The 22026-nt window shown below is 39.9% G+C and overlaps 1 protein-coding gene across 3 annotated transcripts in view; it reads left to right on the top strand.

Annotated features, from left to right (window-relative positions):
* RANBP17 (RAN binding protein 17) overlaps positions 1 to 22026 on the top strand; it is a 390979-nt gene that overhangs the window by 362114 nt on the left and 6839 nt on the right. For all 3 annotated transcript variants that reach the window (XM_071211021.1, XM_058282154.2, XM_058282162.2), the window contains one exon: positions 1082 to 1248. In XM_071211021.1, the coding sequence (XP_071067122.1) occupies positions 1082 to 1248 (167 nt within the window). The remainder of the gene's footprint in view (positions 1 to 1081; positions 1249 to 22026) is intronic.

A 22026-nucleotide genomic window follows, 5' to 3' on the forward strand; every position in this document is an offset into this window, starting at 1 on the left:
CAAACCCGGTACCTCCCATGTGGGAAGCAGGCGCTCAACCACTTGCCACATCTGCTTCCCCATCATGTTTGAAGAAGGTACTTAATGCTTACGTATATTTTTGCTTAATATCTACTTTTAATGGAGTGGTTAAGGGTACAAATTCCGAGTCTAACTCCTTGTTTATTTTCATACCATGGCTCCACAGTCTTCTAGCTGTTTGATACTGGACAAGTCACTTAATCTCTCTAAGCCTCCATGTCCTCCACTGTAAAATGGAGATAATAATAGTAACTACTGTAATTCTGTTGTGAGGATAAAACATAATTGTCAATGTAAAGCACCTAACACAGTAACACATAGTAAGCTCTCAATAAATATCAGCTATATTTATTACTGATGCATTTCTCATTTTCTCATACAACTCTGCAAGGTATTTTACTAAGGAAGAGAAAATTTAAGTGACTCTTTCAAAGTAACAACCGAGCAAGTAATTGGGAAAATAGGATTTGAAACCAGAGCGGTCTGACTTCAAAATCCATGCTTTTCCTACCACACTATGTTACTGCAAGCTAATCTTTCTCCGCCTAAAAAATGTCCTCCCTTATTTCTCACTGGAATCATCTTTCAGAACCCATGACAGGTACTACCTCTTTCCCCACATTCTCCTTGATCCCCATCCAAATGTGTTCTCTCCCTTGAAATTCTCACAACGTTGTCACTCATTTCTATACAGCATTGTGCTACAGTGATTAGTACACTAAACTAGAAGCTCCTTCGTACAGGGTGGGGTTAAACCCGTTTCCCCCGAAGCAGAGCACTTTGCACCAAGTAGATGCTTAATAAATCATTTCTTGCCTTTAAACAAAAGGTCGTTGTGAAGACCTTTAAGGTCACAGATCCAGGAATCATTTACTTACTAATATGTCTCTGTGCCAGGCCCTGTGATAGACACCAGGTTTAAGGAGATAAAAAAGGCAAAGTCTCTGCCCTCAGGGAATTTATAGTGTGACAAAAGTGCTTTGAAATTTTTAATAGAGGCATAATAGTCAGATGAAGCAAATATTTCAGTAATGATAATTCTCATTTTTTGTTTGTGCAGATACAGTTGTCTCCTCCAGCTGCTGTACCAGTTTAGACTACATTGTCACCTACCTCTTCAAGCACATAGCAAAAGAGGGCAAGAAGCCACTTCGATGCAGAGAGGCTACCCAGGCCGGTCAGAGACTATTACACTTTATGCAGCAAAATCCAGATGTCTTGCAGCAGGTAACAGTTTCCCAGAAACCAACCTGGCCAAGAACTATTTACCAGTTATTCTTTAGGAATATTCTCCCTGAAAGTGGGATAGTGCACTGGCCACAGCATTAACCTACTCTCAAGAAATCCCTACAGTGGCTCATCTCACCCTACTGAAGCTAGAATTCTAAAAGAGAATAGCTCTTTCAGAAGCCAGAGAGAAAGAAATATAGGGCCAAGCTGGAACTGAAAACATTCAACATTGATTTTTTTCCTGGAACCTCTGATAATGTTATCTTAGGTTTGCCTTGTGAATACTCTGGTATATTGGGAACCTACCACTTACTGGGCTTCTAGTTCAGACAGCATACTAGGAACGTTCTAGTCATCATATCACAGTTGGTATTTTTCCCAATTTAAGACAAGAAATCAAGGTCCAGATAAGTTGGGAAATATCTCCAAGAGCATTTAACTAATAAGTAATAGAGCCCCAATTTATTTTTCTTTATTTACAAATGCGTCATCTGTCTGCCTACTATGAGTTACTTCCATGTTTAATATTAAAAAAAAAAAACTAATTTCTGAAAAACACAGGAACAGCATGCATAAAAAATGAACATCCATCCCAGAAATATATTAGAGAGGAATACTATTTTTCTATGGTGATACCATCACTGTGATACTTTTTCATTCCCCTAAATTTGGAAGATTTCTTCACAGTTTTCAGTTATTTTGTTTTGCCAAATCATATCCACAACAGTCTGGTTTGCAAATGTAAACAATTCACCAGTATCTCATCACATGCCCATTAGCCAGCAAATAAGTTGTCTACAATCAGCAGGAAAATGCCACTATGAGTAGATAAATGATGAAAATAGAACAGGACAGCCATGGAACAGGTTTCCATCCTGATCCTGGCTGTCATTTTTTGCTAATATTTAAATGAAAGTATGTAAATTTCACTTGTGATGACGTTTCAGTTACCCAGTTATTTTCCTGGGGAGGAGAGTAGTGATTAAGATTTTGTTTAACTAGGAAAGGGGCTATAAGCCTATAGCTCCTTGGTATGCCCCTAGAACTACTATTGCATGTTGGTATTATGGTGAAGAGAAGAGGAATATAACTACAATTATTTATTTGTTGAGGACCTACTATATGCAAGAGCCATTAAGAGTTGTGAGACATAATTTCTCTCCTTAAAAAGTTTCTTGTCAGGTGGGACATATACACAGGCAGCTAACCAATTATATGACAGAGACTGTCACTGGGCAGGGGAGGAACTGCCAAAGAAGTCTTCTTATTTAGTTCCTGTCAACCCTAAAATGTGGATATCATCATCCCCATTTTACACATGCATAAAGTGAGGTGTGGAGAGAGAACTGGAAAGTGATGGAGTTGGGATTTGAACCAGGGTCTGTCTAGCTCAAAATCCCAAATCCTTACCACTTATAACATTGATTCTCAAGGGAATAACTAGTGAGGTAACATCTCAGATTCACCTGGAAGGTCTTTTCAAAATGTACATGCTGTCAAGATTCGGGTGACCCTTCTCCCACCCTGCAAAGCAGTAGCCACTGGTACTCTTGGGAGTGTCATAGCTCTCAGGTGTTTTAGCACTGAAAACCACGGACTTCAAACATGCAACCACTGGAGAAAATAAATAGCCATGGATTGGCCAGGATGTAGACCCACCCCTCACCCCACCATGGGAAGTGATAAGTCTACCACCAAATCACTCCTGTCAGCACTCATCCATAATCACAGTATTGTCCCACAAACTTTGGCAGAAACTTTTAAGTTAGTAGAAAATTTCGGCAAAAATAATAGGCTGTGTCCTAGACAAAATACCATCAGACTGTGCAGAGGAAATGATGTGATTGTACATGAGAGAATCAAGTTTGTTTTTACTCAGAATTACCATGCGTTTGCTGGTTTAAGTAATTTCTGTGTGTTAATAATACTTGGTTATCCTTCACTTTATAGCATATGACTAAGTAGTGATATATCTTTATTAACAGTGAAATACATTCTATTTATTTGGAATGTAGGCTTTCAGAAAGCATCTTAAATATTAATGACTGGTCTCTGGTAGTCAGCATAAATATGATTTGCATTAGCACTAGGTTATATCATCTTGAGTGCCTCTGATGTCAACTATTGGGTAGACTAATATCTGACATCATCTCCTTAGGTCACTGACAACTTTGACCTCTATTCTTATGCACAGTTTCTATCGTCTCAAAAGCTCTTTTGAATTGATTTGAAATTTTGACTCTTCCCTTTATGAGGCAGTAAAATTGATAATTATTCAGATGGGAACTGAGCGCTGAGTGAAAAATCAATTCCACCCGCTCTCTGCTGCGTATAAAATTACTTCTGAGTCGGCTGGACTGAACGGATGGCCGGGATAAAAGCAGCAGGCAGGAGTAGTGGGAAGAATTAGCTGGACAGAGCTAATAGCCTGAAGGGACGGGCTTGGAAAAGAGGGAGTGGGCCAGTTGGGGGTTATTAGGAGCAGGGATGGGTCCCATTGATCATCTGTTTACATCAGCTCTCCAAGACCTTATAAATCAGCACTGAAGAGCAGCAGAACCCAAGACTGGGCCTCTTACCAGAGGGACTCTGTATTAGATTATTCTCATTTTCACACTCAGATGAAAAGTGAGCCATTGATTATTCATTGGTTGCCCATTAAATGCTGTTTTTATAGATGATTTGCCTATCACAGAAGGTAATGAACAAGGTTGCTGCTTCATAACTTGAGGTTTCAGTTTTCAAAGCATCTGTGTCGTTAAGTAATGCCTAACCCTATTAAAAAGAATGGGTTACAAATTGCTTAACAGTGCTGAAAAACTAGACCCTAATGACTAATTGTGCTTGGAGTTTAGAGAGGGATTGTCAGCTCTTTAAACTAAACTGATGCAATGATACTGCAATTATTTACTAGTTTGAACTGCCCCCCCTCCCCAACCTGGACCTATTTTGCTGGAAGCATAATTGCATGAAGAGTGTCATTCCCAAATTGCAAAAGTTATCTCCTCAAGCTTCTACAGTAAATCAACCCCGAACCTATGTAAAGGATTTTCGACCTTCCTTATAGGCCTTTCCATTTGTATGCAGCAGCCTGGAAAGACGTTTTTAGTGCCTCTCACCTGGAAATGTGTTTATTATGACCTGCCATGTGGCTTTAGATCTTTAGTATTTTTTAAATCATTCTCCAAATAAATCATCCTCCATATTTTGCAAAGTATTCTAGCTTCACGAACATTAAAATTTAGTACATCTGAAGACCTGTTATAATTAAATGAATCTATTTCAAGTAAGAATTATTGTCTCAGCAGCATTGCTTTGACTTAACAATTGAAAAATCCAGGTACATAAATTAAGGGGAGAAAATTCCCAAAGTGGTTTAGTATCATTATGAGGATAAACTGGAATTTTAAGAACAGACCAATAAGAACTGTGATTAGATACTGATTTCTTATATTAATTCAATTTAGAAGATAAAATTTCTATGTAAATTTTTTTTAGTTTCATTATTGGTCGTATTAAGTGTTTGCATAGGTCGGCAGTCATGTAGTTATATACCAGAATGAAATATTTGCCTAAATTAGTAAAAAAAAAAAAAAAAAAAATCTTACAAAATTAGAGGTACATTTCAGAGCTGTGACTAATTATTTTTGAAATTAGAAGAATAGGGTTCTGATGCCAAGTGCTACTCTAAATCATTATTTCAAGTGAAAAAAAAAATTGCTCTAGAAAGAATAGCACCTTCCGCAAAAGTAGAATAAAAATGATACATATACAGTATTACTGATTATGCAATTAACTTATTTGTAGGGTATTTTTAGCAACTATAGATCTCTGAAATCTAACTACATTGAATGAAGAAATTAAAGCATTTAGGCTTGAATTTATATTATCTTTCATCTATTTATCTATTTTGGCTCAACCCAGCTCTACTAAAAACCAAAGAAGTTTAATTACCATTTTCTCTCCTTCTCTTTTTCCTAACATAGCGTTTAACTACAAATTGTGAAGAGCTGTCAGGAGCTATAAGAATCATACTTCAGTAGGGACATAAGCTGAAAGAACATTCACCCTTTTCCTCAATCAGTCAGTCAATCAATGAAAATTGCTTTTGTATAGTGCTCTTCATGACATACATCCTAAAGTGAATTACAGCAAAAAGGAAATCATCTGCTCTTTTTTCATTTCTGTATTTAGATTGAAATGATATTGCTCAACATTTTGACATACTATACAAGACATCTTTCATACTTAAGATTCCATTCTACAATACTAAATAGGAGAAAGTGCAGTCGCATATATTTAACTGATGTTGAGACTGTAGCCTGTCGAACCTTAGCAAGACTTTCACAGGGTGAAACACTTAAGCAGGTAAAATATATTCACATCTCTTTATCCTCTTTTTAAGAAAATAGTGAGATTTGATAATGTTAATAAAAAACACATTTCTAGTTATCCTTAAATAAACAGTGTGCCTTCCATGTAACCCATTAGCTCAGTCTGGGTGATTTGTGATTTTATTATCAAAATTATGTCAACCTGGATATCAAAAGCACAAACTAAAAGATCATTAACAACTGAATCAGGATAACATGGATTTAAAGGGTAGAATCCAGGGATATATCATTAGACAAAGAAAGTAGAAAGTAGTAACTCATTACAAGACAGAATTGTTCTTTGCACATGCTGCTGTGATCTTAGTCTTCTTCACAGCAGTGTATGCATGGACTCTATATATTTCTAAGAAGAGAAATGTATATTGGCAAAATTGAAGTGCTTTCTATGTGCAGGCACTTAAGCTTATGTATTTTCTGATTTAATCATCACAATGTCCCTATGAAGCTGTAGTATTATCACCATTTTACAGACATAGTAACTGAGGCACAAAAAAATTAAATAACTTTCCCAAGGTCACAGAGTCAATAAGTGGAAGAGCTATTATATAACTTTTGCTTAAGATCAGAGTTCACATACTTAGAACCACATAAGCAATCAGCAACTTAGTTGGTTTGGTAGCTGCTAATCTGAAGAAGTATGTTTGTTTTGTGCACTTACAGCAAGGCAAGTTCAATTTCAACAAGCCCCACTGGGGCCATCCTTAGGGATAATTTAGAGCAGTCATGTTATACCCCAACTTTTTGCTGCAGCCGGACAAAAGAGATGGGCAGTGACCCAAGGAGACAGTGGGCAAGGGAGAGGGAGGTTGCCAGCTGGTGCAGAGAAAGCACTGTGGCTCCCACCATCACTAAGGCCATGCTAACAGAACTTCCTCTCTTTTATTTTACATCCATACCCATTCATTAATTCTATAGCCAGACATTGAGGGTACAGAATTAGCAGGACATGTATCCTTGAAGAGGTCAGAGTCGAATAATATCACTTGTCTCGGGGTATCGGGGTATTCTTTTGTGTCTGTTATTTAATGTCTTTAAGGTAGCTCTTGAAGTTTACTGATTTCTCTAGAATAGAATCAGTATGGCAGCTGTAAAATGAAGGTAGGGGAAGCAACATGTCCTTTGCATCCATCCCCCATATCTAGCACATATATGAGCTTCATCCTGACTCTCACAATTGATTCCTCAGTATAAAATGCCATTGTCCACCACTTTCTAGTTGTAAACAGCTTTTTTTTTTTTCCTAAAAGATCCTCCTCCTGGTGGGGACTGATAGCTCTACTGATGGTCATTTTTAAGGACATCTCACATTGGTAACTATGAATCTGACACATGGTTTCCTTTGAGAGTCTCTCTTCCTCTCCGGTCCATTATGCAAGACATACTAAGTTGCCTATAGGGGATAGAAAACGTAAATGAATGAGATAGACTGGAAAGAAACCTCAAGTTGAGAATACACATCCTGTGTAAAGGGGGCAGCTTCTCCATGGCTCCAGCTGATTGTTGCCGAATAAAAAGGGAAGACCCAGTGCTGTCAGATATAATGAGATTTTCCCCCAGAGAGAAGCCAGAAATCCACGTTTTCAAATTTTGGCCATTGACTGAAAATTAAAATCAAAACAAGACAAAACCAAAACAACATTCTACAGTCCAACACTGTATATATGGCTACCAGTTTGCCACCTCTGTTTTATATAATCTTGGGAAATTTCAGAGCTAAGATCTCTTAGTGCATGATCTCTTATATTTCTCATAGCCATCCATGCAGCACTGCTTCAGAGATATTTTTATAGCCTCTGATTTTTTTTTTATAATTTTCAAAGCCAGTCTTTTTGGTTAGTTGTTTTTAAAGGATGTAATTATTTTACTTTTACACACACCTCTATACTTAACTCTCTACTTAAAACTTAATATAAAGGGATACTGTATCACATTTTGGATTGTGTCTCTGCGTACTGTAAGGATGCAGTGAATTGGCAATGAAACTCAGTCAACTCAGTTAACACTTTCCAAATTTTTTTTTTTTAGTTTTCAAAATAATCAGTGTTTGAAGCAAAAAAAGTAAAGTTCAGTTTGGTCTTGTGTGTGTCTGCGTGTATATGCAGTTTAATTACTGAGGATCAAATCAGAATATCTAAGAGGACCAGGGCTGGTCAAAGTATCTGGGTAACAACTAGGTAATAAAAGTACAGAAGGACTAAAATCCTTAAGAACAAAGAATTTGCGACTACCACCCCCAAAGATCAGTTTAGAAAATTAATGTTTATAGTTTAAAAATTAGAAAAACCCTAGGCTTTTATTATAAAGACATTTTATCTATGTTGTTATAAAATTGTGTCCATCCATCTTTTGAAGGATGATTCTAGTCCAGATCCTTTATTGTTTGACATACGTTTTCCATTTTGATTTGGTTTTTATATGAAATCTAAACATTTGTTGAATGACTATTTCAACTGGAGTCAAAAAAAAGTAGTTTAAAACAGGAAAACCACTTAAAATAGAAAGCTATTCTTGATTTATAATGGTCAAATTAATGTTATAACCATAATGATACCTGTTTTTACAGACTGCCTTTTTTCCCCCAAAGATCACCTCCTCATTGATACTTGCCCCAGCACCTAGCAGAGCCTGACGCCTTGTGATGGCCAATATATATCTGCAAAACAAAAAAAGAAATTAACTTTCAGAAGTATGGTCTGCTGGCAGTGACTCTAGATATCAAATTTAGATGGTTATAGACTATACATAATAAACCAAACAGTAATACTAATATAACAAACCATAAAATAACCCTTCTGATATTCTACAAAGAAAAATTCTATCTAAACATGGGTAGAGAAAGAAAAATTCTGCAAATATTGTTTCAAATGGATAGCCTAACAGAGAGGTTGTTTTTTTTTTCCCACTAGGACATGTGTTTTCCTACCTCTAAGCACAGTTTAAGGATGTAATCCATTGATAGCATAACTTGCCTTATTAATTGAAAGGAATGGAAATCCACCAGATGTAGCCCAAACCAGCAGAGAGTTGGGTGACTAAGCAACCACAAAGACACCATATTGAGTGAGCCAGAATCCAGTCTCCAAGTCATTTATTTCAACCAGTGACAATACATTTAAACTCCTGTGCCTCAGCATTGATTGATGGTTTAATATCATATATAATTTTTTTAATGAAGGAAAACCATTTAAATATGTTGCCATTTGCACTGGTATTCTCCTATGTACATAACTGCATTTAATCATTATGGGGATTGTTTTTGTACTTGTGTAATTTGTATCCAAGAAATAACTGTCAAAGCCATCTCATGCTGTTGCTAGAAATGGTACAGTGTGCTTCATACTTGAATAGATTCATTCTTCCCTGCACATAATTAAGAGTGTTGGAGCCTTCACTGCCACCACATAGGAATTCCATGTTTACATTTCTGAGAATGAAAAATTAGCCACAGTGTGCTTTTTCAGGTTCCCTTTCCGGGGCTATGATATTTAAGTACCCTAGTTCTGTACCAGTGTATGATTTGAAGAGTTTGATTTTAAGACTTTTAATATTAAAATACATAATAAAATTTTATTATCTAATTACAAGAGGGTTTAGCCTCTTATTAAAGTTGCTAAATCAGGCCTAGATTAACATCATAATGGCACAGTTTGGCATGGAATACTCAAAAGTCAAGTTCGAGGGAGGAGTGGAGTTTTTTTTTGTTTGTTTGGGGGGGTGTTTCTCTGGCCCCCAACGCCTGCACAAAACAACGAGGTCGAAATGCATGTATGAAAACAAACAAGGAGCAATTTGGGACGCTGGAGAAGGAGTAGAGGTGTCAGCCTAGGATGGTACCCTTAGGCAAGGCAGCTGGTATATGTAGCCTTTTGTTTATCTGCTACTGGTTTATGTAGCCTTTAGGCCGGCACCAGAAACAATCACTCCTACAGGGTCAGCTGCTGGTCAGAAGCAAAGTAAGAAAAGAGTTTGCGTTCAAACACAGCAGCCATAATTTCTGTACAGCTGGCACCTGCTACTGGTGCACAGCGTGAAGGTGAAAGGTCAAAGAGGCAGTTGTTCAGAACTCAAGAATGGCTTAAAGGGACTTGTAGATTAATCTGCTTTATTAACTTCTGTATATTAGATAACTATTGCTGTGAATGACAGTACATCTTTTTGAATAAGTCGCATCTCTTTCTCTTTTAAATTAGCTTTTGAGTAATGAATATTAAATAGAAAGCATTTCAGGGGTAATTAAATGAAAACAGAATGATGTCATTTTACAATTATATTTGTATGTTTATAGAATAGGGGAATTATAATATTTTCTGAGGAGCTGGGGGAAAAAAGCCAGTTCTTCATGAAGAAGGATTTGGAATAAATAAGTCACATGTCCCTTAGCCTTTGTCTTTAAACTATAAAATACGTTGTAGTTTATGACTGAGCATGAAGTCATTGGGTGCCAGTGGCTTGGTTTGGCATTCCCAGGGGCTCTGAGTGTTTTGTTTATGAATTAAAATGACTGCAATCTGTCATAGTTCTTTTATATACAGTTTAGCATTGTCAGTTTTGCTATTAGTCTGCAGCAAATGTTCTCAAAATAGCAAAGGAGTTGTAAAAAGTGAACAACCACGGACATTTCATAGGAAAAGAAAGCAGAGAGTTGTGCAAGGTTTAGCACCAAAGTAATTAGGCAAGCTTTTTAGCAGTCTCTCACTTGGAGTGGCAAATGGAAAACAAGATGGTTTTTCGCCTCTTCATTAATAGTGATTGGTATTATTGGCTGTCATGATACATTAAGAATAACATGAATGCACTAAATTTATCCTTTTCTAAAACTTCTGCAATGAAGTTTTCTAGATTGCGTGCTAAAGCCAACCTGAGAAAGTGCTTAACAATCTGTGTTCAAAAGGGACCATCTTGTCTGCTGACTCGCAGTTTTTGTATTTTGTTTTTATTTTTTTTAAGAACTCTCAGAAAAAGAGCACTGCAGATGACATCTGTATTTTTATGCTGACACAGCACAGGTAGCACCCTTCTTCCATATTTCACAAGCAGAAATTACTGGGGGTTTCATCTGCACTCCAAGTTTTGACTCAAGCATAGTCTGTCTACTCTGAGCAGTGTTTCTGTGACATATGCAGAGGGTACCTGAGGACCTTCCTGTCTCACGCTCAAGCTAGTGCAGGACTTGCCAGCATGGGTATGACAAAGAGGCTGGCTGCCCTGCCCAGAAAGGACTGGGTAAGGAGCGTTTCCTTCCTCTTCCACTCCTTGAAGAGCTAGACTTTTCCTTCACTGTATAACAGAAGCCTATTTCCTATAGGGTTGCTGAGAAGGGGAACTTACCACAGAGTCAAATAAAGAATTAGGATGTTGAATGATTATGATGAAAAAAGTAGAAACAATTATGTACTAGGCTCTGTGCTAATATATATATATAATATATACATATATACATACACATATATGTAAATTATATTTAATTCTATTTAAATCTCATTACTCCGTGAGATAGGTATCTTTAACTCCATTCTATAATTAAAATACCAAGATTGAGGCTCTAAGAATCTAGGTAACTCACCCAATATTATATAGCTAATAAGAAACAGAACCTGTCCTCTTTAACACTGCATAATAATACATTCAATGTCCTAGAAACAGGATGGTGGGAAGGGGGAGACATACAACATTCATTCATTTATAAAACTTTGATTGAGCCTATGACCCCCAACTTTGAGAACTGATTCAACAGGGGCAAGAAACTTGAGCCAAGCTGACTCAGAGTCTTCCTCCCTGGATTTAGAAAATGGAACTAAAAATGTGCTGGCCAACCTCTAATCTTCACCTGAATTGAAGACTTGAAAACTCCAGAGCCGTGTGACAGCCGTCCTCTGCCATGTGCTCAGAGAAGGAGCCAGTCTGCAGAGAGAGAAAAAAAGACCTAGATCTGCTAAAGGCACTCAAATGAGAGACTAGTCAGCCCCAGAGAGAGAGCCTGAGAAAAAGATCCTTCCACACTTCCTGTCCCTGCTTCCAAACCTTCGTCAAAAGGTCTGACTGCACTGCATAATCCAGGGGGTCCTCAAGTCACCCCTTTTATGCCTGTTTTGTCTGAGGTGGTAGCTGTCCTCACTGCCAAAAGATTCTTGATTGAGGCAGGGAAGTTGTGAGGACAAAATGAGCCAGTGAGTGTACAGAGAAGGTGATCAATAAATATGTAAAATTAGCCTTCACTTTGAAAAACGATGTCCCTTTTTTATGTCCTTGAAGGGAAAATATCGCTGCTGTTCATACCTCTAAATGTGAAAAGTATCCTTTCCAGGAAATCCCAAGCCCAGGACTTCATTTCACAAGATTATTTGATTTTGAAGGCCATGACTTCAGCCAGATTACTTAGGTCTTCTGTAGTCCCATCCATGTATTTTACCTTTCCCAGTGCTCTTTCTTTGACAAGCGTTCTGTAGATCACACTGGACTGCGTGAGGGCACAATGTGGTGTGGGTTTGATTCTTGGCCCCAAGCTGACTCCCTCTTATTTCTCCTGCAGGCATCTCCTTGCAACAGCAAGAATGAAAATAACCTCATAACTCTTCCCACTTATAAAGTGTCTTCATAGCTAATGTCTCTTCTAATTCTCACTATAACCCTAATGGGTACATAGGGCCAATATGGATATTTTTTTTAACTCGAGTGTGTGAGTATATCAACAAATTTAATCCCACAGTAAGTCAATGGGAGAGGTATGCAGAGCTTCAGAGAGGTAAAGTAACTTGCCCAAAATCACACAGTAAATAGCAGTGCCCAAACTGTAATCAAGGTGTTCTTGTCTCCAGATCTCACACAGTTTTCACCATAGAAGGCTCCCAGGGCCTTGACCTACCCTTCCTTATGGTATTTCTCCTTATGCCTGCCCAAGGGAAACACTAAGATAAATAACAACTCTATTTTACAGAACAGAGACCCAAGACAGGATTTCTCCTGCCTTCATTTCTCAGGGTGTGATTATGAATGATATGAGAAGCCCTTTGAGTGTCTTGAAAGAAATACCCCGTATATGTGAGACTTGGCATAATAATGACACGATTTCTTCATTTTACCATCATATTTTTCACATACTTGAAATTATGTGAAAATCTCCCAGAGTATACTAGTGTGCTGGAGATGTAAATCCAACCTTTGTATTCATTTCTGTCTCAAGTCCCATCTCGGAAGCAGCCATTGATGTGGCTGAGAGATTATAGAGTGTGGGTAAGGAAGGCCCCTGTTAGATGGCAATCTGATCTCTACTTGAAGAGCAAGACAGAGGTTCCTTAATCCTCTGAGCTTTCATGAGTTAGTGTTGCCTTGAAGACTTTGAAACCCAGAAGAACCTTTGCTTATTAATTCTGTTTCTCTTGTCCTGTTTAGGAGACTATAGACTGAGGGCTTTCAGGCTGCTGTGATTCCCTTCTTCTTTCAAATGTTACTTAGTTGCAAATTATATATCTTTATTTGTTGAGGACTTTATACTTTACAGCAAACAGCAGACAGTGGGAAAAGGATGGGTTTTGCAGTCAGCATACCTGGCTTGGTCTCCCGGTTAAGCTCCTTCCTAGTTATGTGACGTTGGGATAGTTACTTTGAGGATAATAACACCTCAGCCAGAAGAATGCCATAGTTTATGTGAACTGGTCTCCAGGACCTAACCTCCTGCGGTCTCATGCCCTGACTTCCCAAAACTTGAGCTAAGACTCAATGTCTTAGAATCTCTCCAATTCAGTTTCTCCCTCAGCCTCCCCTGTAACCCAGAACACTGGTATCCAGGAAAAGAAAGCTTGAGTGCATACTTAGTCAAGGTCATGTGAACAAAGTAAACTGGCAAGAAGGACAGCGATGGAAAGTGCAGGGCCTGGAGAGAAACCTCTTAGGCCGCAAGGAGACCCCCCAGGAAGAAAACCCTAAGCAAGCTCTGTGTTAGTGCCCATGCTTAATGTGGCTTCTCCTCAAAGATGGGACAAAGAAGCTTCACACAGGGAACCAAGAGAGTCGATTAGAGATAAGTGCATTTAGGAATGATTTCTCTGAGACCCTTAAGATTGTAAGGAAACAATTTGAAGTGTGGGCTCTATGAGACTAATAAATACTCTTGGCTACATGAGCTCCTTAAGGTCACAGTGACCACATTCTGTCGAGTTCTGTATCCTGACACATAGTAGGAGCTCAGTAAATCTTTGAGCAATGAATCAGTGGGAGAAATATGAAGAGGGAGGGAAAAAGAAAGAAGGAAAAGTTCCTAGCATAGTACCTGGCACAGAGTAGTACTCAGTAAGCATTTGTTGCTTGTGTGAACCTATCACATAAGAAGAGCTAGCAAGAGAATGTTAGGGGCTTGAAGTTTGTGCAGGTGAGAGAAACGTAGGCTGTAACAAGAGGGGCTCATCGCCCCTCCAGAGGCCTGGCCTGTTTTGGAGACTGCACTTTAAGGGCAGAAGTTCTGCTCTAAGAAAATGATGTACTCATCCCTCAGAGGGAGCAAGCCCACTCTGCCTCCCTCCCCACCCTTTTCCTGAGCCTCCCTGCATTACAGAGAGGCAGGAAACAAATTGACAGAAACCTGGAGGAAAGTAAACTCAAATGATTTAGGAGAATGGAAGGGCTGGCTTATGGGGCCAGATTAAAGAAGCTAAATATGTATAGCTTGCCTAAGTGACAACTAAATGGGGCATTTGATAAGTCTATAAATACTTGGAAGATGTAAATGCCAAGGAGGAAAGGGAATTACTTAGCATGGCACAATGGCGTATTGACATAATGGGATAATATTAAGAAAGGGAAAATGAAGGTTGAACATCAATAAAAAGCTTCCTGACAAAGAGAACCAACCTGACAGAGGACACGATTAAGTTATGTGCTATGGGCCAAGTGAAGTAATAGTGGTGCCATTTCTTGGAGTACTGGCAATGGAGCCAATGAGGCAGGAGCTGAGAAATGTCCTGACCGGAGCCGAGAAGGTAACCTTCTGGGTTCTGTGACCTCCCAATCCTAGAACAGGGGGCGGGGGGAGAAAGAAAGAAAAAGCCAGCTACATCCTCAAGAAGTCAGATAGCCCAGGCTTCCTAAAGACTCAGACCCTTTGTGGAAACTGGTTCTACCAGCAGTCCCCCATTCCACATCACTGCCAGAAATATTCATACAGCTTTCATTATACTCCATTTCCTACAGGAAAAAGCCCACATTCTCTAGCATGCATTACTAGGTCTGTCATGAGATCTGGCCCCTGCCTACCTAATCTGGCTCATCTGCCGTCACTGCTCCCCACATACCCACTCCAGACTCACAGAGCTGCTCATCACTCCCCAAACCTTTACCCTTGTTGGCCCTTCTTCCCACCTGTCTGCCTGTCATCACTTATTCTCTATGACAGACCCAAATGTCACCTTCTCTAGGAAGCCTGCCTGCCTGCCCCCCGTCCCCGGCAGAGGCCGTCTCCTCTGCCCACTCAAAACCTCCTATGCAGGCTTCTGCTTGTCACTGTTTCTATGCAGTGTGTCTCCTCCCCTACTAGACTGTGAGCTCTTTGAGGGCTGAGACCGGACTTTGTGTTTCTGTGGATCCCCAGGATCTGACACAGACCTGGCACAAAGTAGGTAGTCGGTAAGAGTTTGAACAAATCCAGACAGCGTTCCTCTTCCCAGCACTTTGTGTCACCATCATTCCTTAGGCTCACTAGGTAATTATTAGGGAAAGAAAGCTTCCACATCTCAGGGACATCACTGAATGATCCCCCCAGCCTCTCAGCCAGCACTTTCTATGCCATTTAGACAACTATAAATAAAAACCCTCCAATCTGAAAGGCAGCATGCTGTCCTCTGTGGTTTAAATATAAACTCTAGGCTAATCTTTAATGGAAAATGCTTCTAAGGAGTTCCATGAATTTCCCACAAAAAATGTTTTTCCCCCTACATGAAAACATTTTGAATGTGATAAGTAAAATAATCCTCCACTGGTGGTTATGAGGAATTTTAGGGCCATCTAACAAAATCCCTTCAGGAAATCAGGGAGAATGTAGTGACAGATGAGAGGCAATGAAACTTTGAACCTCCTACTGTAGAAATAATATATTTATTATGAAATACAATATTCATTGCACTCTGCTTTGATGACTGCATGAGATGCACTCGTGCCATTATGCCTTATGTTGTTCTGTTGTGAAATATGATATTCATTGGGAAATGTTGTGATGACTGTTCAATAAAGCAGCATGCTGTATCTCCACTCCTTCCCTGGTTTTGAATGGCCTCAGAGTTTACTTTATCACTGAATATTTAATGTAAACATGTGCTTGTAGTCATCTCTGTCATGCAAATATATTTACACTGTCTAGGGTTCATTTCATTGCTACTTATTCCCAAAGCTAATAGTTTGTATTGTGAGACTGCTAAACAGCCGCTACCTCTCCACTAGATGTAGCTTTGCCCGGGCACTCTGATATCCAAACCCTTCTCTGCACTGGCAGTCTTAGATTTGAGGCCTTGTTCTTTAAACTCTGAATTTATCTACAGCCTCAGTATCACATTCTACTTCTTGGGAAGATTTCACTGACTGGGAAGAAAATGGAGTGTGCAGTCCAGGACTCTGACCATTTCTCTCCTCCTCTGTTACTACAGCCTCGGCTGAGGCCCTGTCGTTGCCTTTCTCCAGAACCCCTATCCATTCCTGCGCTAAATCACAGATCTCCTCAGGTCACTTCCTCCTTAAAAGTTTCTTGAGGACTGCTCTGTTTTTACTGGCCCAAACTCACTTCGGCATTTCGCATGGCATAAACCTCTTATAACCTGCACCCAGCCCAGTCTTCTACCCTGACCCTCAGCTCTACTCTCTTCGGCTCGAAAGAAGGCTTCTCAAAAGCCTCCTGTACAGGGGCTGTTTATTTCCCAGAAATGCCAGGCCCTGTCTCCTGTGCCATTTCTCATTCTGTTTCCTTTCCCTGATCTGTCCTTCCTCCCTGAAGATGCTGTGTGCATCTTTTAAGAGTCAACTTAAGTATCACCTGTCCTATGCAGATTGGATGTTCTCTTTGGACAGCATTGGCATGCCTTTGTTAGGCTCTCTCTCCGTGTGCACCCATACCTTTGCTGTCTAGGGATGCCTCCCCCCTCCACTTCCCCCCAGGCTGGTATAGGCCACGAGAGGTTCTGGGCCCTGACTCCATGGGCATCATTCTGGCAGTACCATGAACTAGAAATAAGAGCCACCTCGATAACAGTTAGGGGAAAATGGCTTTGGGGTTGGAAGTTATTCCTCTACCTACCTGAAAAGATGGGGGACCACCTTGCCTTTTCCAAGCATTCCTACCCAGAGGAAATGTAAAGGGTTTTTGATAAGTGATGCTTAATTTTTACATCCAATTGAAAAGTATTCCGTTTGATGTTGGTAAGATAAGAGTGAAAAAGAGTTTCCCAAATAGTGCTGAGTGGCAAAGCCTGCAGCCTTCCAGTGCCCCGGGTTTTCTGGTTTTATTTTAATGCAGCAAGCTGGTTTATGAGATCTGCAGCCACTTGAAATATGATTTACTACATGTAAAAAGTTTCAAATGGATAATGAAGATTCAAGAAATAGACAGTGTAGTATAGTCAATTTTGTTGCTGTTGCTCTCCAGTACATCTCTGCCATTGAAATGAATTATTTATTATAATTTATTTCAGCCATGGAAAATAAAACTTTTCATTGTGATGTGAGCTATAACATTCAGAATAGACAGTACTCAATTAATCCTGAAGTTTCGATCTAACTGTATCTTCTTTCTTATAAGCTAGGAGACTGACAGGTAATTCGTTCCCCCAATAAATTACGATTAAAATGAATGTTTGGAGAATTAGGGGTAATGTTGGTAATGGAGAAAATTGAAATGACAGCAAAACTAGTTTGTGTTTTTCCTTAGATTTTTACATGGGTAGAAGAGATTAAATATTCCAGGTAATTTATCACTTGGGGAAAAGGCATCTTTTAACTTTCTGTAAGGGAAAAAGGTAGAGGAGGATGCTGTTAGCTTCGATGTGGAAACACAACACGCAGTGCTAATATATGACCAGATCAGCTGAGTTTATCAGTCCTATAGTCCTATCAGCCTTCGCTGATAAGAGGCTTTTTAGTTGTTTTGTTTTGTTAAAGCAAGGCTAGTGTTGTGCAAAGGCCAAGTAGGCAGAGCTCCCAAGTGATTTTCCAGGGGAGAATGGGTCACCCATAATTGATTGCAATCTTGTTTCTTTAAAAAAAAAAAGAAGTAGCTCACCTTATCTTGCATTTCCTTCGATTTTTTTTTTTTCATTTAAAGTGCTCACTTGCTTTTATTATGAGGCACAAAGACACGGTGAGCACTTAGGAGTGTACTTCATACGTAGAGATATTAAAAGATTTAACATAACTTGAATTGTGGGGCTTGGCCAATCTGAGCAGGAAAATGTAACTAAATATATGCGTATTTGTCCATTAATGTTCATTTCTCATAACATTTCAGTAATATATATGTAGACAGTAGACGAAGAGAACAATTGATTCCTTTTCCCTAAAGATGACTGGTATCTAATTTGAGCAGGATCGTATTTCAATACCTGCTGTGCACGTGGCCTCAGGAACAGTTCTTGGTAATGATAGCAACTCTCTTGGTTCCACAAGCACTGGAAATCTGGAAGCGTTTCCTTCTTCAGCATTCAGATTCTTCCAGATCCTGGCACTCCAACCAGGGCATAGGGCTGTGCTGATGGGTGTGACGGTTTCTCTGCTTCTGCTAATCCTACTCCATTATCCAGGGCATCAGTTTTTTGTTTTTTTATTCCCCACCCCCACCCCCCACGTCGTGCTGTCTGCTCTTCTGTGTGTCTGTATTTATTATTTTTATTTATTCCCCTGCGCAGTTGCTTGTTGTCTGCTCTCTGTGTCCATTTGCTGTGCACTCTTCTGTGTTTTTTTCACTTGTCTTCCTTTTTGTTGCGTCACCTTGCTGAGTCGGCTCTCCGCAGCGCTTGCCGGCTTGGGTGGTATTCTGCAAGGCCATCAGTTTTTGTGTTTTGTTTTTATTTTCATTTTGTTTTGTTTTTATTGTTGTTGTTAAGACCAGCCTCCTCCCTCCTCTCTCACCGGCTTTCTGAAAGGCCCATTACATGTGCCAGAGGTAGTCCTGAGGCTCAGAAGCAACTCTTGAAAGTTTGATGCATTTATCATTCCTCAGAATATCAATTCATTGCATCAAGACGAGGGACAATCTAGTTGGGCCAGAGATAGAGATACTTTTGCATCCTACCACTATCCCCATTAAGGCCCCACCTAAAAGATTAAGGCACCCCATTCTGTAATACATACCCCTGTAGGTCCAGAGTTCAGATCACCTCAAGTTCAGTTTTGTCCTTATGACACAGGGAGCAAGAGAGAGGAGCTTGAATTTTTTACCTGTTTCTTAGAACTTTGTGGAATATTTTCTTTTTATTAGAAAAGTTGTGGGTTTACAGAAATAGCGAAAAGAAAATATAGAGAATATTTTTTATTTTATTTTTAGTATGTTTATGGAACCTGGCAATTCAGTATTGTTTAGTGCGCTCAAGGAACCTTAACAATGAAAAGTGTTCATTTTATAGAGGGTGTTATAACTCCAAGGAAATTAGCTTAATGTCCTAATGTTTTCTACAATGTTAATTTAAATTGCTGTGTACAGGGTCCTTTTGGTGGGAGGGAAACCATTATTTTTAGAAAGATGTTCAATGGACCATTTTCTAGAGACAACCTATTAATTATGTCTACTGTTGTTCATCTTGAGAGTTTGAAACTATGTTAACCAGATTTATAAAAACTTTAAGTGGGCGTCAGGAAGGTCTGCTGAGAACACTCCAGGAAGGACTGCCCAGGATTCTAATCCCAGAAATTTCTGACTGATTTACCAGCAGGTAGCAGAGTGGCCAAACAATAGGTACACATGAGCTCTATTATCTATGAAGTCTGTTGAAGTTGGAAGAATGAGCCATGCCCAGAAACGAGGCTTCTCTCTCACACCATAAATCCTCCAGAAATCTGCAGTGGGGGCCAGTCACACTGCCTTTCCTCCACCGCCAGAGGTCTTAGTTCTCACTCAGGACAGCCTGAGGATGGCTGGCAGCAGTCTGGTAGGATGGGAGCCACAGCTTATGGCGTCAGGCCATCCTGTGCACACATCCTGGTTCACCTACACAGCCTAATAGCCACTTCGCTTTGAGCAAGTTACTTTCTTTCTCAGGAACTCAGATCATTAGTCTGTAAAATGTTATTTTAGTTTGCTACACTGCTCAAAGCAGATACTGTAAAATGGGTTGGCTTTTAAAATGGGAATTTATTAGCTTGCAGGCTGAGGCTGTGAGAATGTACAAATCAAGGCATGATCAGGAGATGCTTTCTCCTCAAAGCACAGCTGCCAGCGATCCTGGAGTCCTTTACACACAGCAAAGCACATGGTGGCGTCTGTTGGTCTCTCCCTTCTCTTCCAGGTTCCTTGCCTTCAGCTCCTTGCTTCCTTGGTTCTCTCTCCCTTTGTCTGAATTTCATTCTTATAGAGGACTCCAGTAAGAGGATTAAGACCCACCCTGGACCATACCTTAACTGACATAACCTCATCAAAGGGTCCTACTTACAGTGGGTTCCCACCCACAGGAATGGGATAGCTTTAAGAACATGATCTTCTGGGGTGCAGTTCCAAACCACCACAAAAAGTAATGATACCTACTCCCAGGGCTAGCTGAGTATTAGAGATACCTACTCCCAGGGCTAGCTGAGTATTAGAGATACCTACTCCCAGGGCTAGCTGAGTATTAGAGATACCTACTCCCAGGGCTAGCTGAGTATTAGAGATAATGTAGGCAAGAGCCCAGCCGAGTATAAGAGTGTTAGACATACAGAAGGCTCTCCATAAATTATTATCTCCATTATTTTTGTTGGGCAGTGAGAAAACCCATCAGGCACAGCTTACTCTTAGGTAGAAATACTTGTCACTAGAAAAGACAGTACCTAGGTCTTCAGCCTTTGTAACCTGAAAGTCACCGCTCCCTCCCCGCATCGGCCCTCAGCGCTCGCTGGGAGCTGCTGGCCATAGAGACAGCAGTGGCTCAGAGAGGGTCTCAAGCTCAGCACCCAAGAGCAAGAGCCTTGAAATGGACAATGTATACGTTAAGATAATGACTTTTTTCAGGTTTTAGCCATAAATTGGAGCCAGAACTTCTCTGTTTTTCTATTTAGTCCCTTTCTCCTTTAGCTCTTGGCACTTCACTCATCTTTTCCCAGTCATTCATTTATTCATTTATGTCTTAATTTACTCAGTAACTACTTCCTAAGCCTCAGACGTGTGCTTAGGCTGTGAGGCTACAGAGAGGAGCCCCACACGGTTCCAGAACACCTGGAGTTTGCAGACTAGTCTGCCCACCCCGCACCTGCTGCAATAAGTACCCTGTACTCACTCAAGCCAGGTTTTCATTTTCTCAGCTTCTCCTCCTACTTAGCCTCCACTCAGGTCTCTCCATCTATCCTGCTCTCCTAGCCTCCAGCTTCCTTAGAAAGAAATACATACTCACCAACACAAACTAGAAATTTGTTTATTCTACAGCAGGGGATAGAACAAGAAACATTTAAAGTGAGAACATTTAATTAACCACCTTGCTGTAGGGCAAGTGTGAACCAGCATATTTGGATAGGAAAGTCCACCTTACTTTGCACTTGCTTTACATCCATCTGAGGAATGATTTGCTCTATCCCGTATTAGAGAAGAATGGGAGAGGAGTTGGGGAGTGAACAGAGAGCTAGCTAACAACATTTTTAAATTATGTTTTCCCAGGTCAGATTTGTAGAGTAGCTTCATGATTTATGGTTACAAAGTTTTCAGAACATCAAAAACACTCTCATTCAAAATCCATACTAATACCTATGCCAGACCAAGTAGTGATGCTTTTTTGGACTGTTTCCTATGTTAGGTTATTTTTGTGACCTCAGCTTTCAAGGAAGTTAGGTAATTGTGAGAAGACTATAATCTCACTTACCTGTATCTAATGAAGATATGAAATGGGCTGTGTCCTTGAGCCATGACGTTCCACTGAGCCAGGGCAGGGAGGGTAACCATAGTTGGACTGAAAGGAACACTTTATTTGTTGAGTGGCCAGCATGGCACAAACTGCTGATTGTATGTGAGGCCACTCAACCCCCACCTCACAGAAGCCCCTCAAAGTAGTTGTTATAATCCCTGATTTATACCTACAGAAATAAAGGCTCAGGGAAATAAAATGACTTTCCCAAGGTCCCAAGGGAAGTAAGTGGCAGGGCCAGATTTGGGTCTCCAAAGCCTACCTCTACCACACCATGTTGGTTTCTCTTCATTGAGAAAAACTTCCTACAGACTCATGCCAAAGCCTGT

The sequence above is a fragment of the Dasypus novemcinctus genome, chromosome 2 (assembly GCF_030445035.2).
Source record: "Dasypus novemcinctus isolate mDasNov1 chromosome 2, mDasNov1.1.hap2, whole genome shotgun sequence".
In the NCBI taxonomy this organism is placed as follows: domain Eukaryota; kingdom Metazoa; phylum Chordata; class Mammalia; order Cingulata; family Dasypodidae; genus Dasypus; species Dasypus novemcinctus.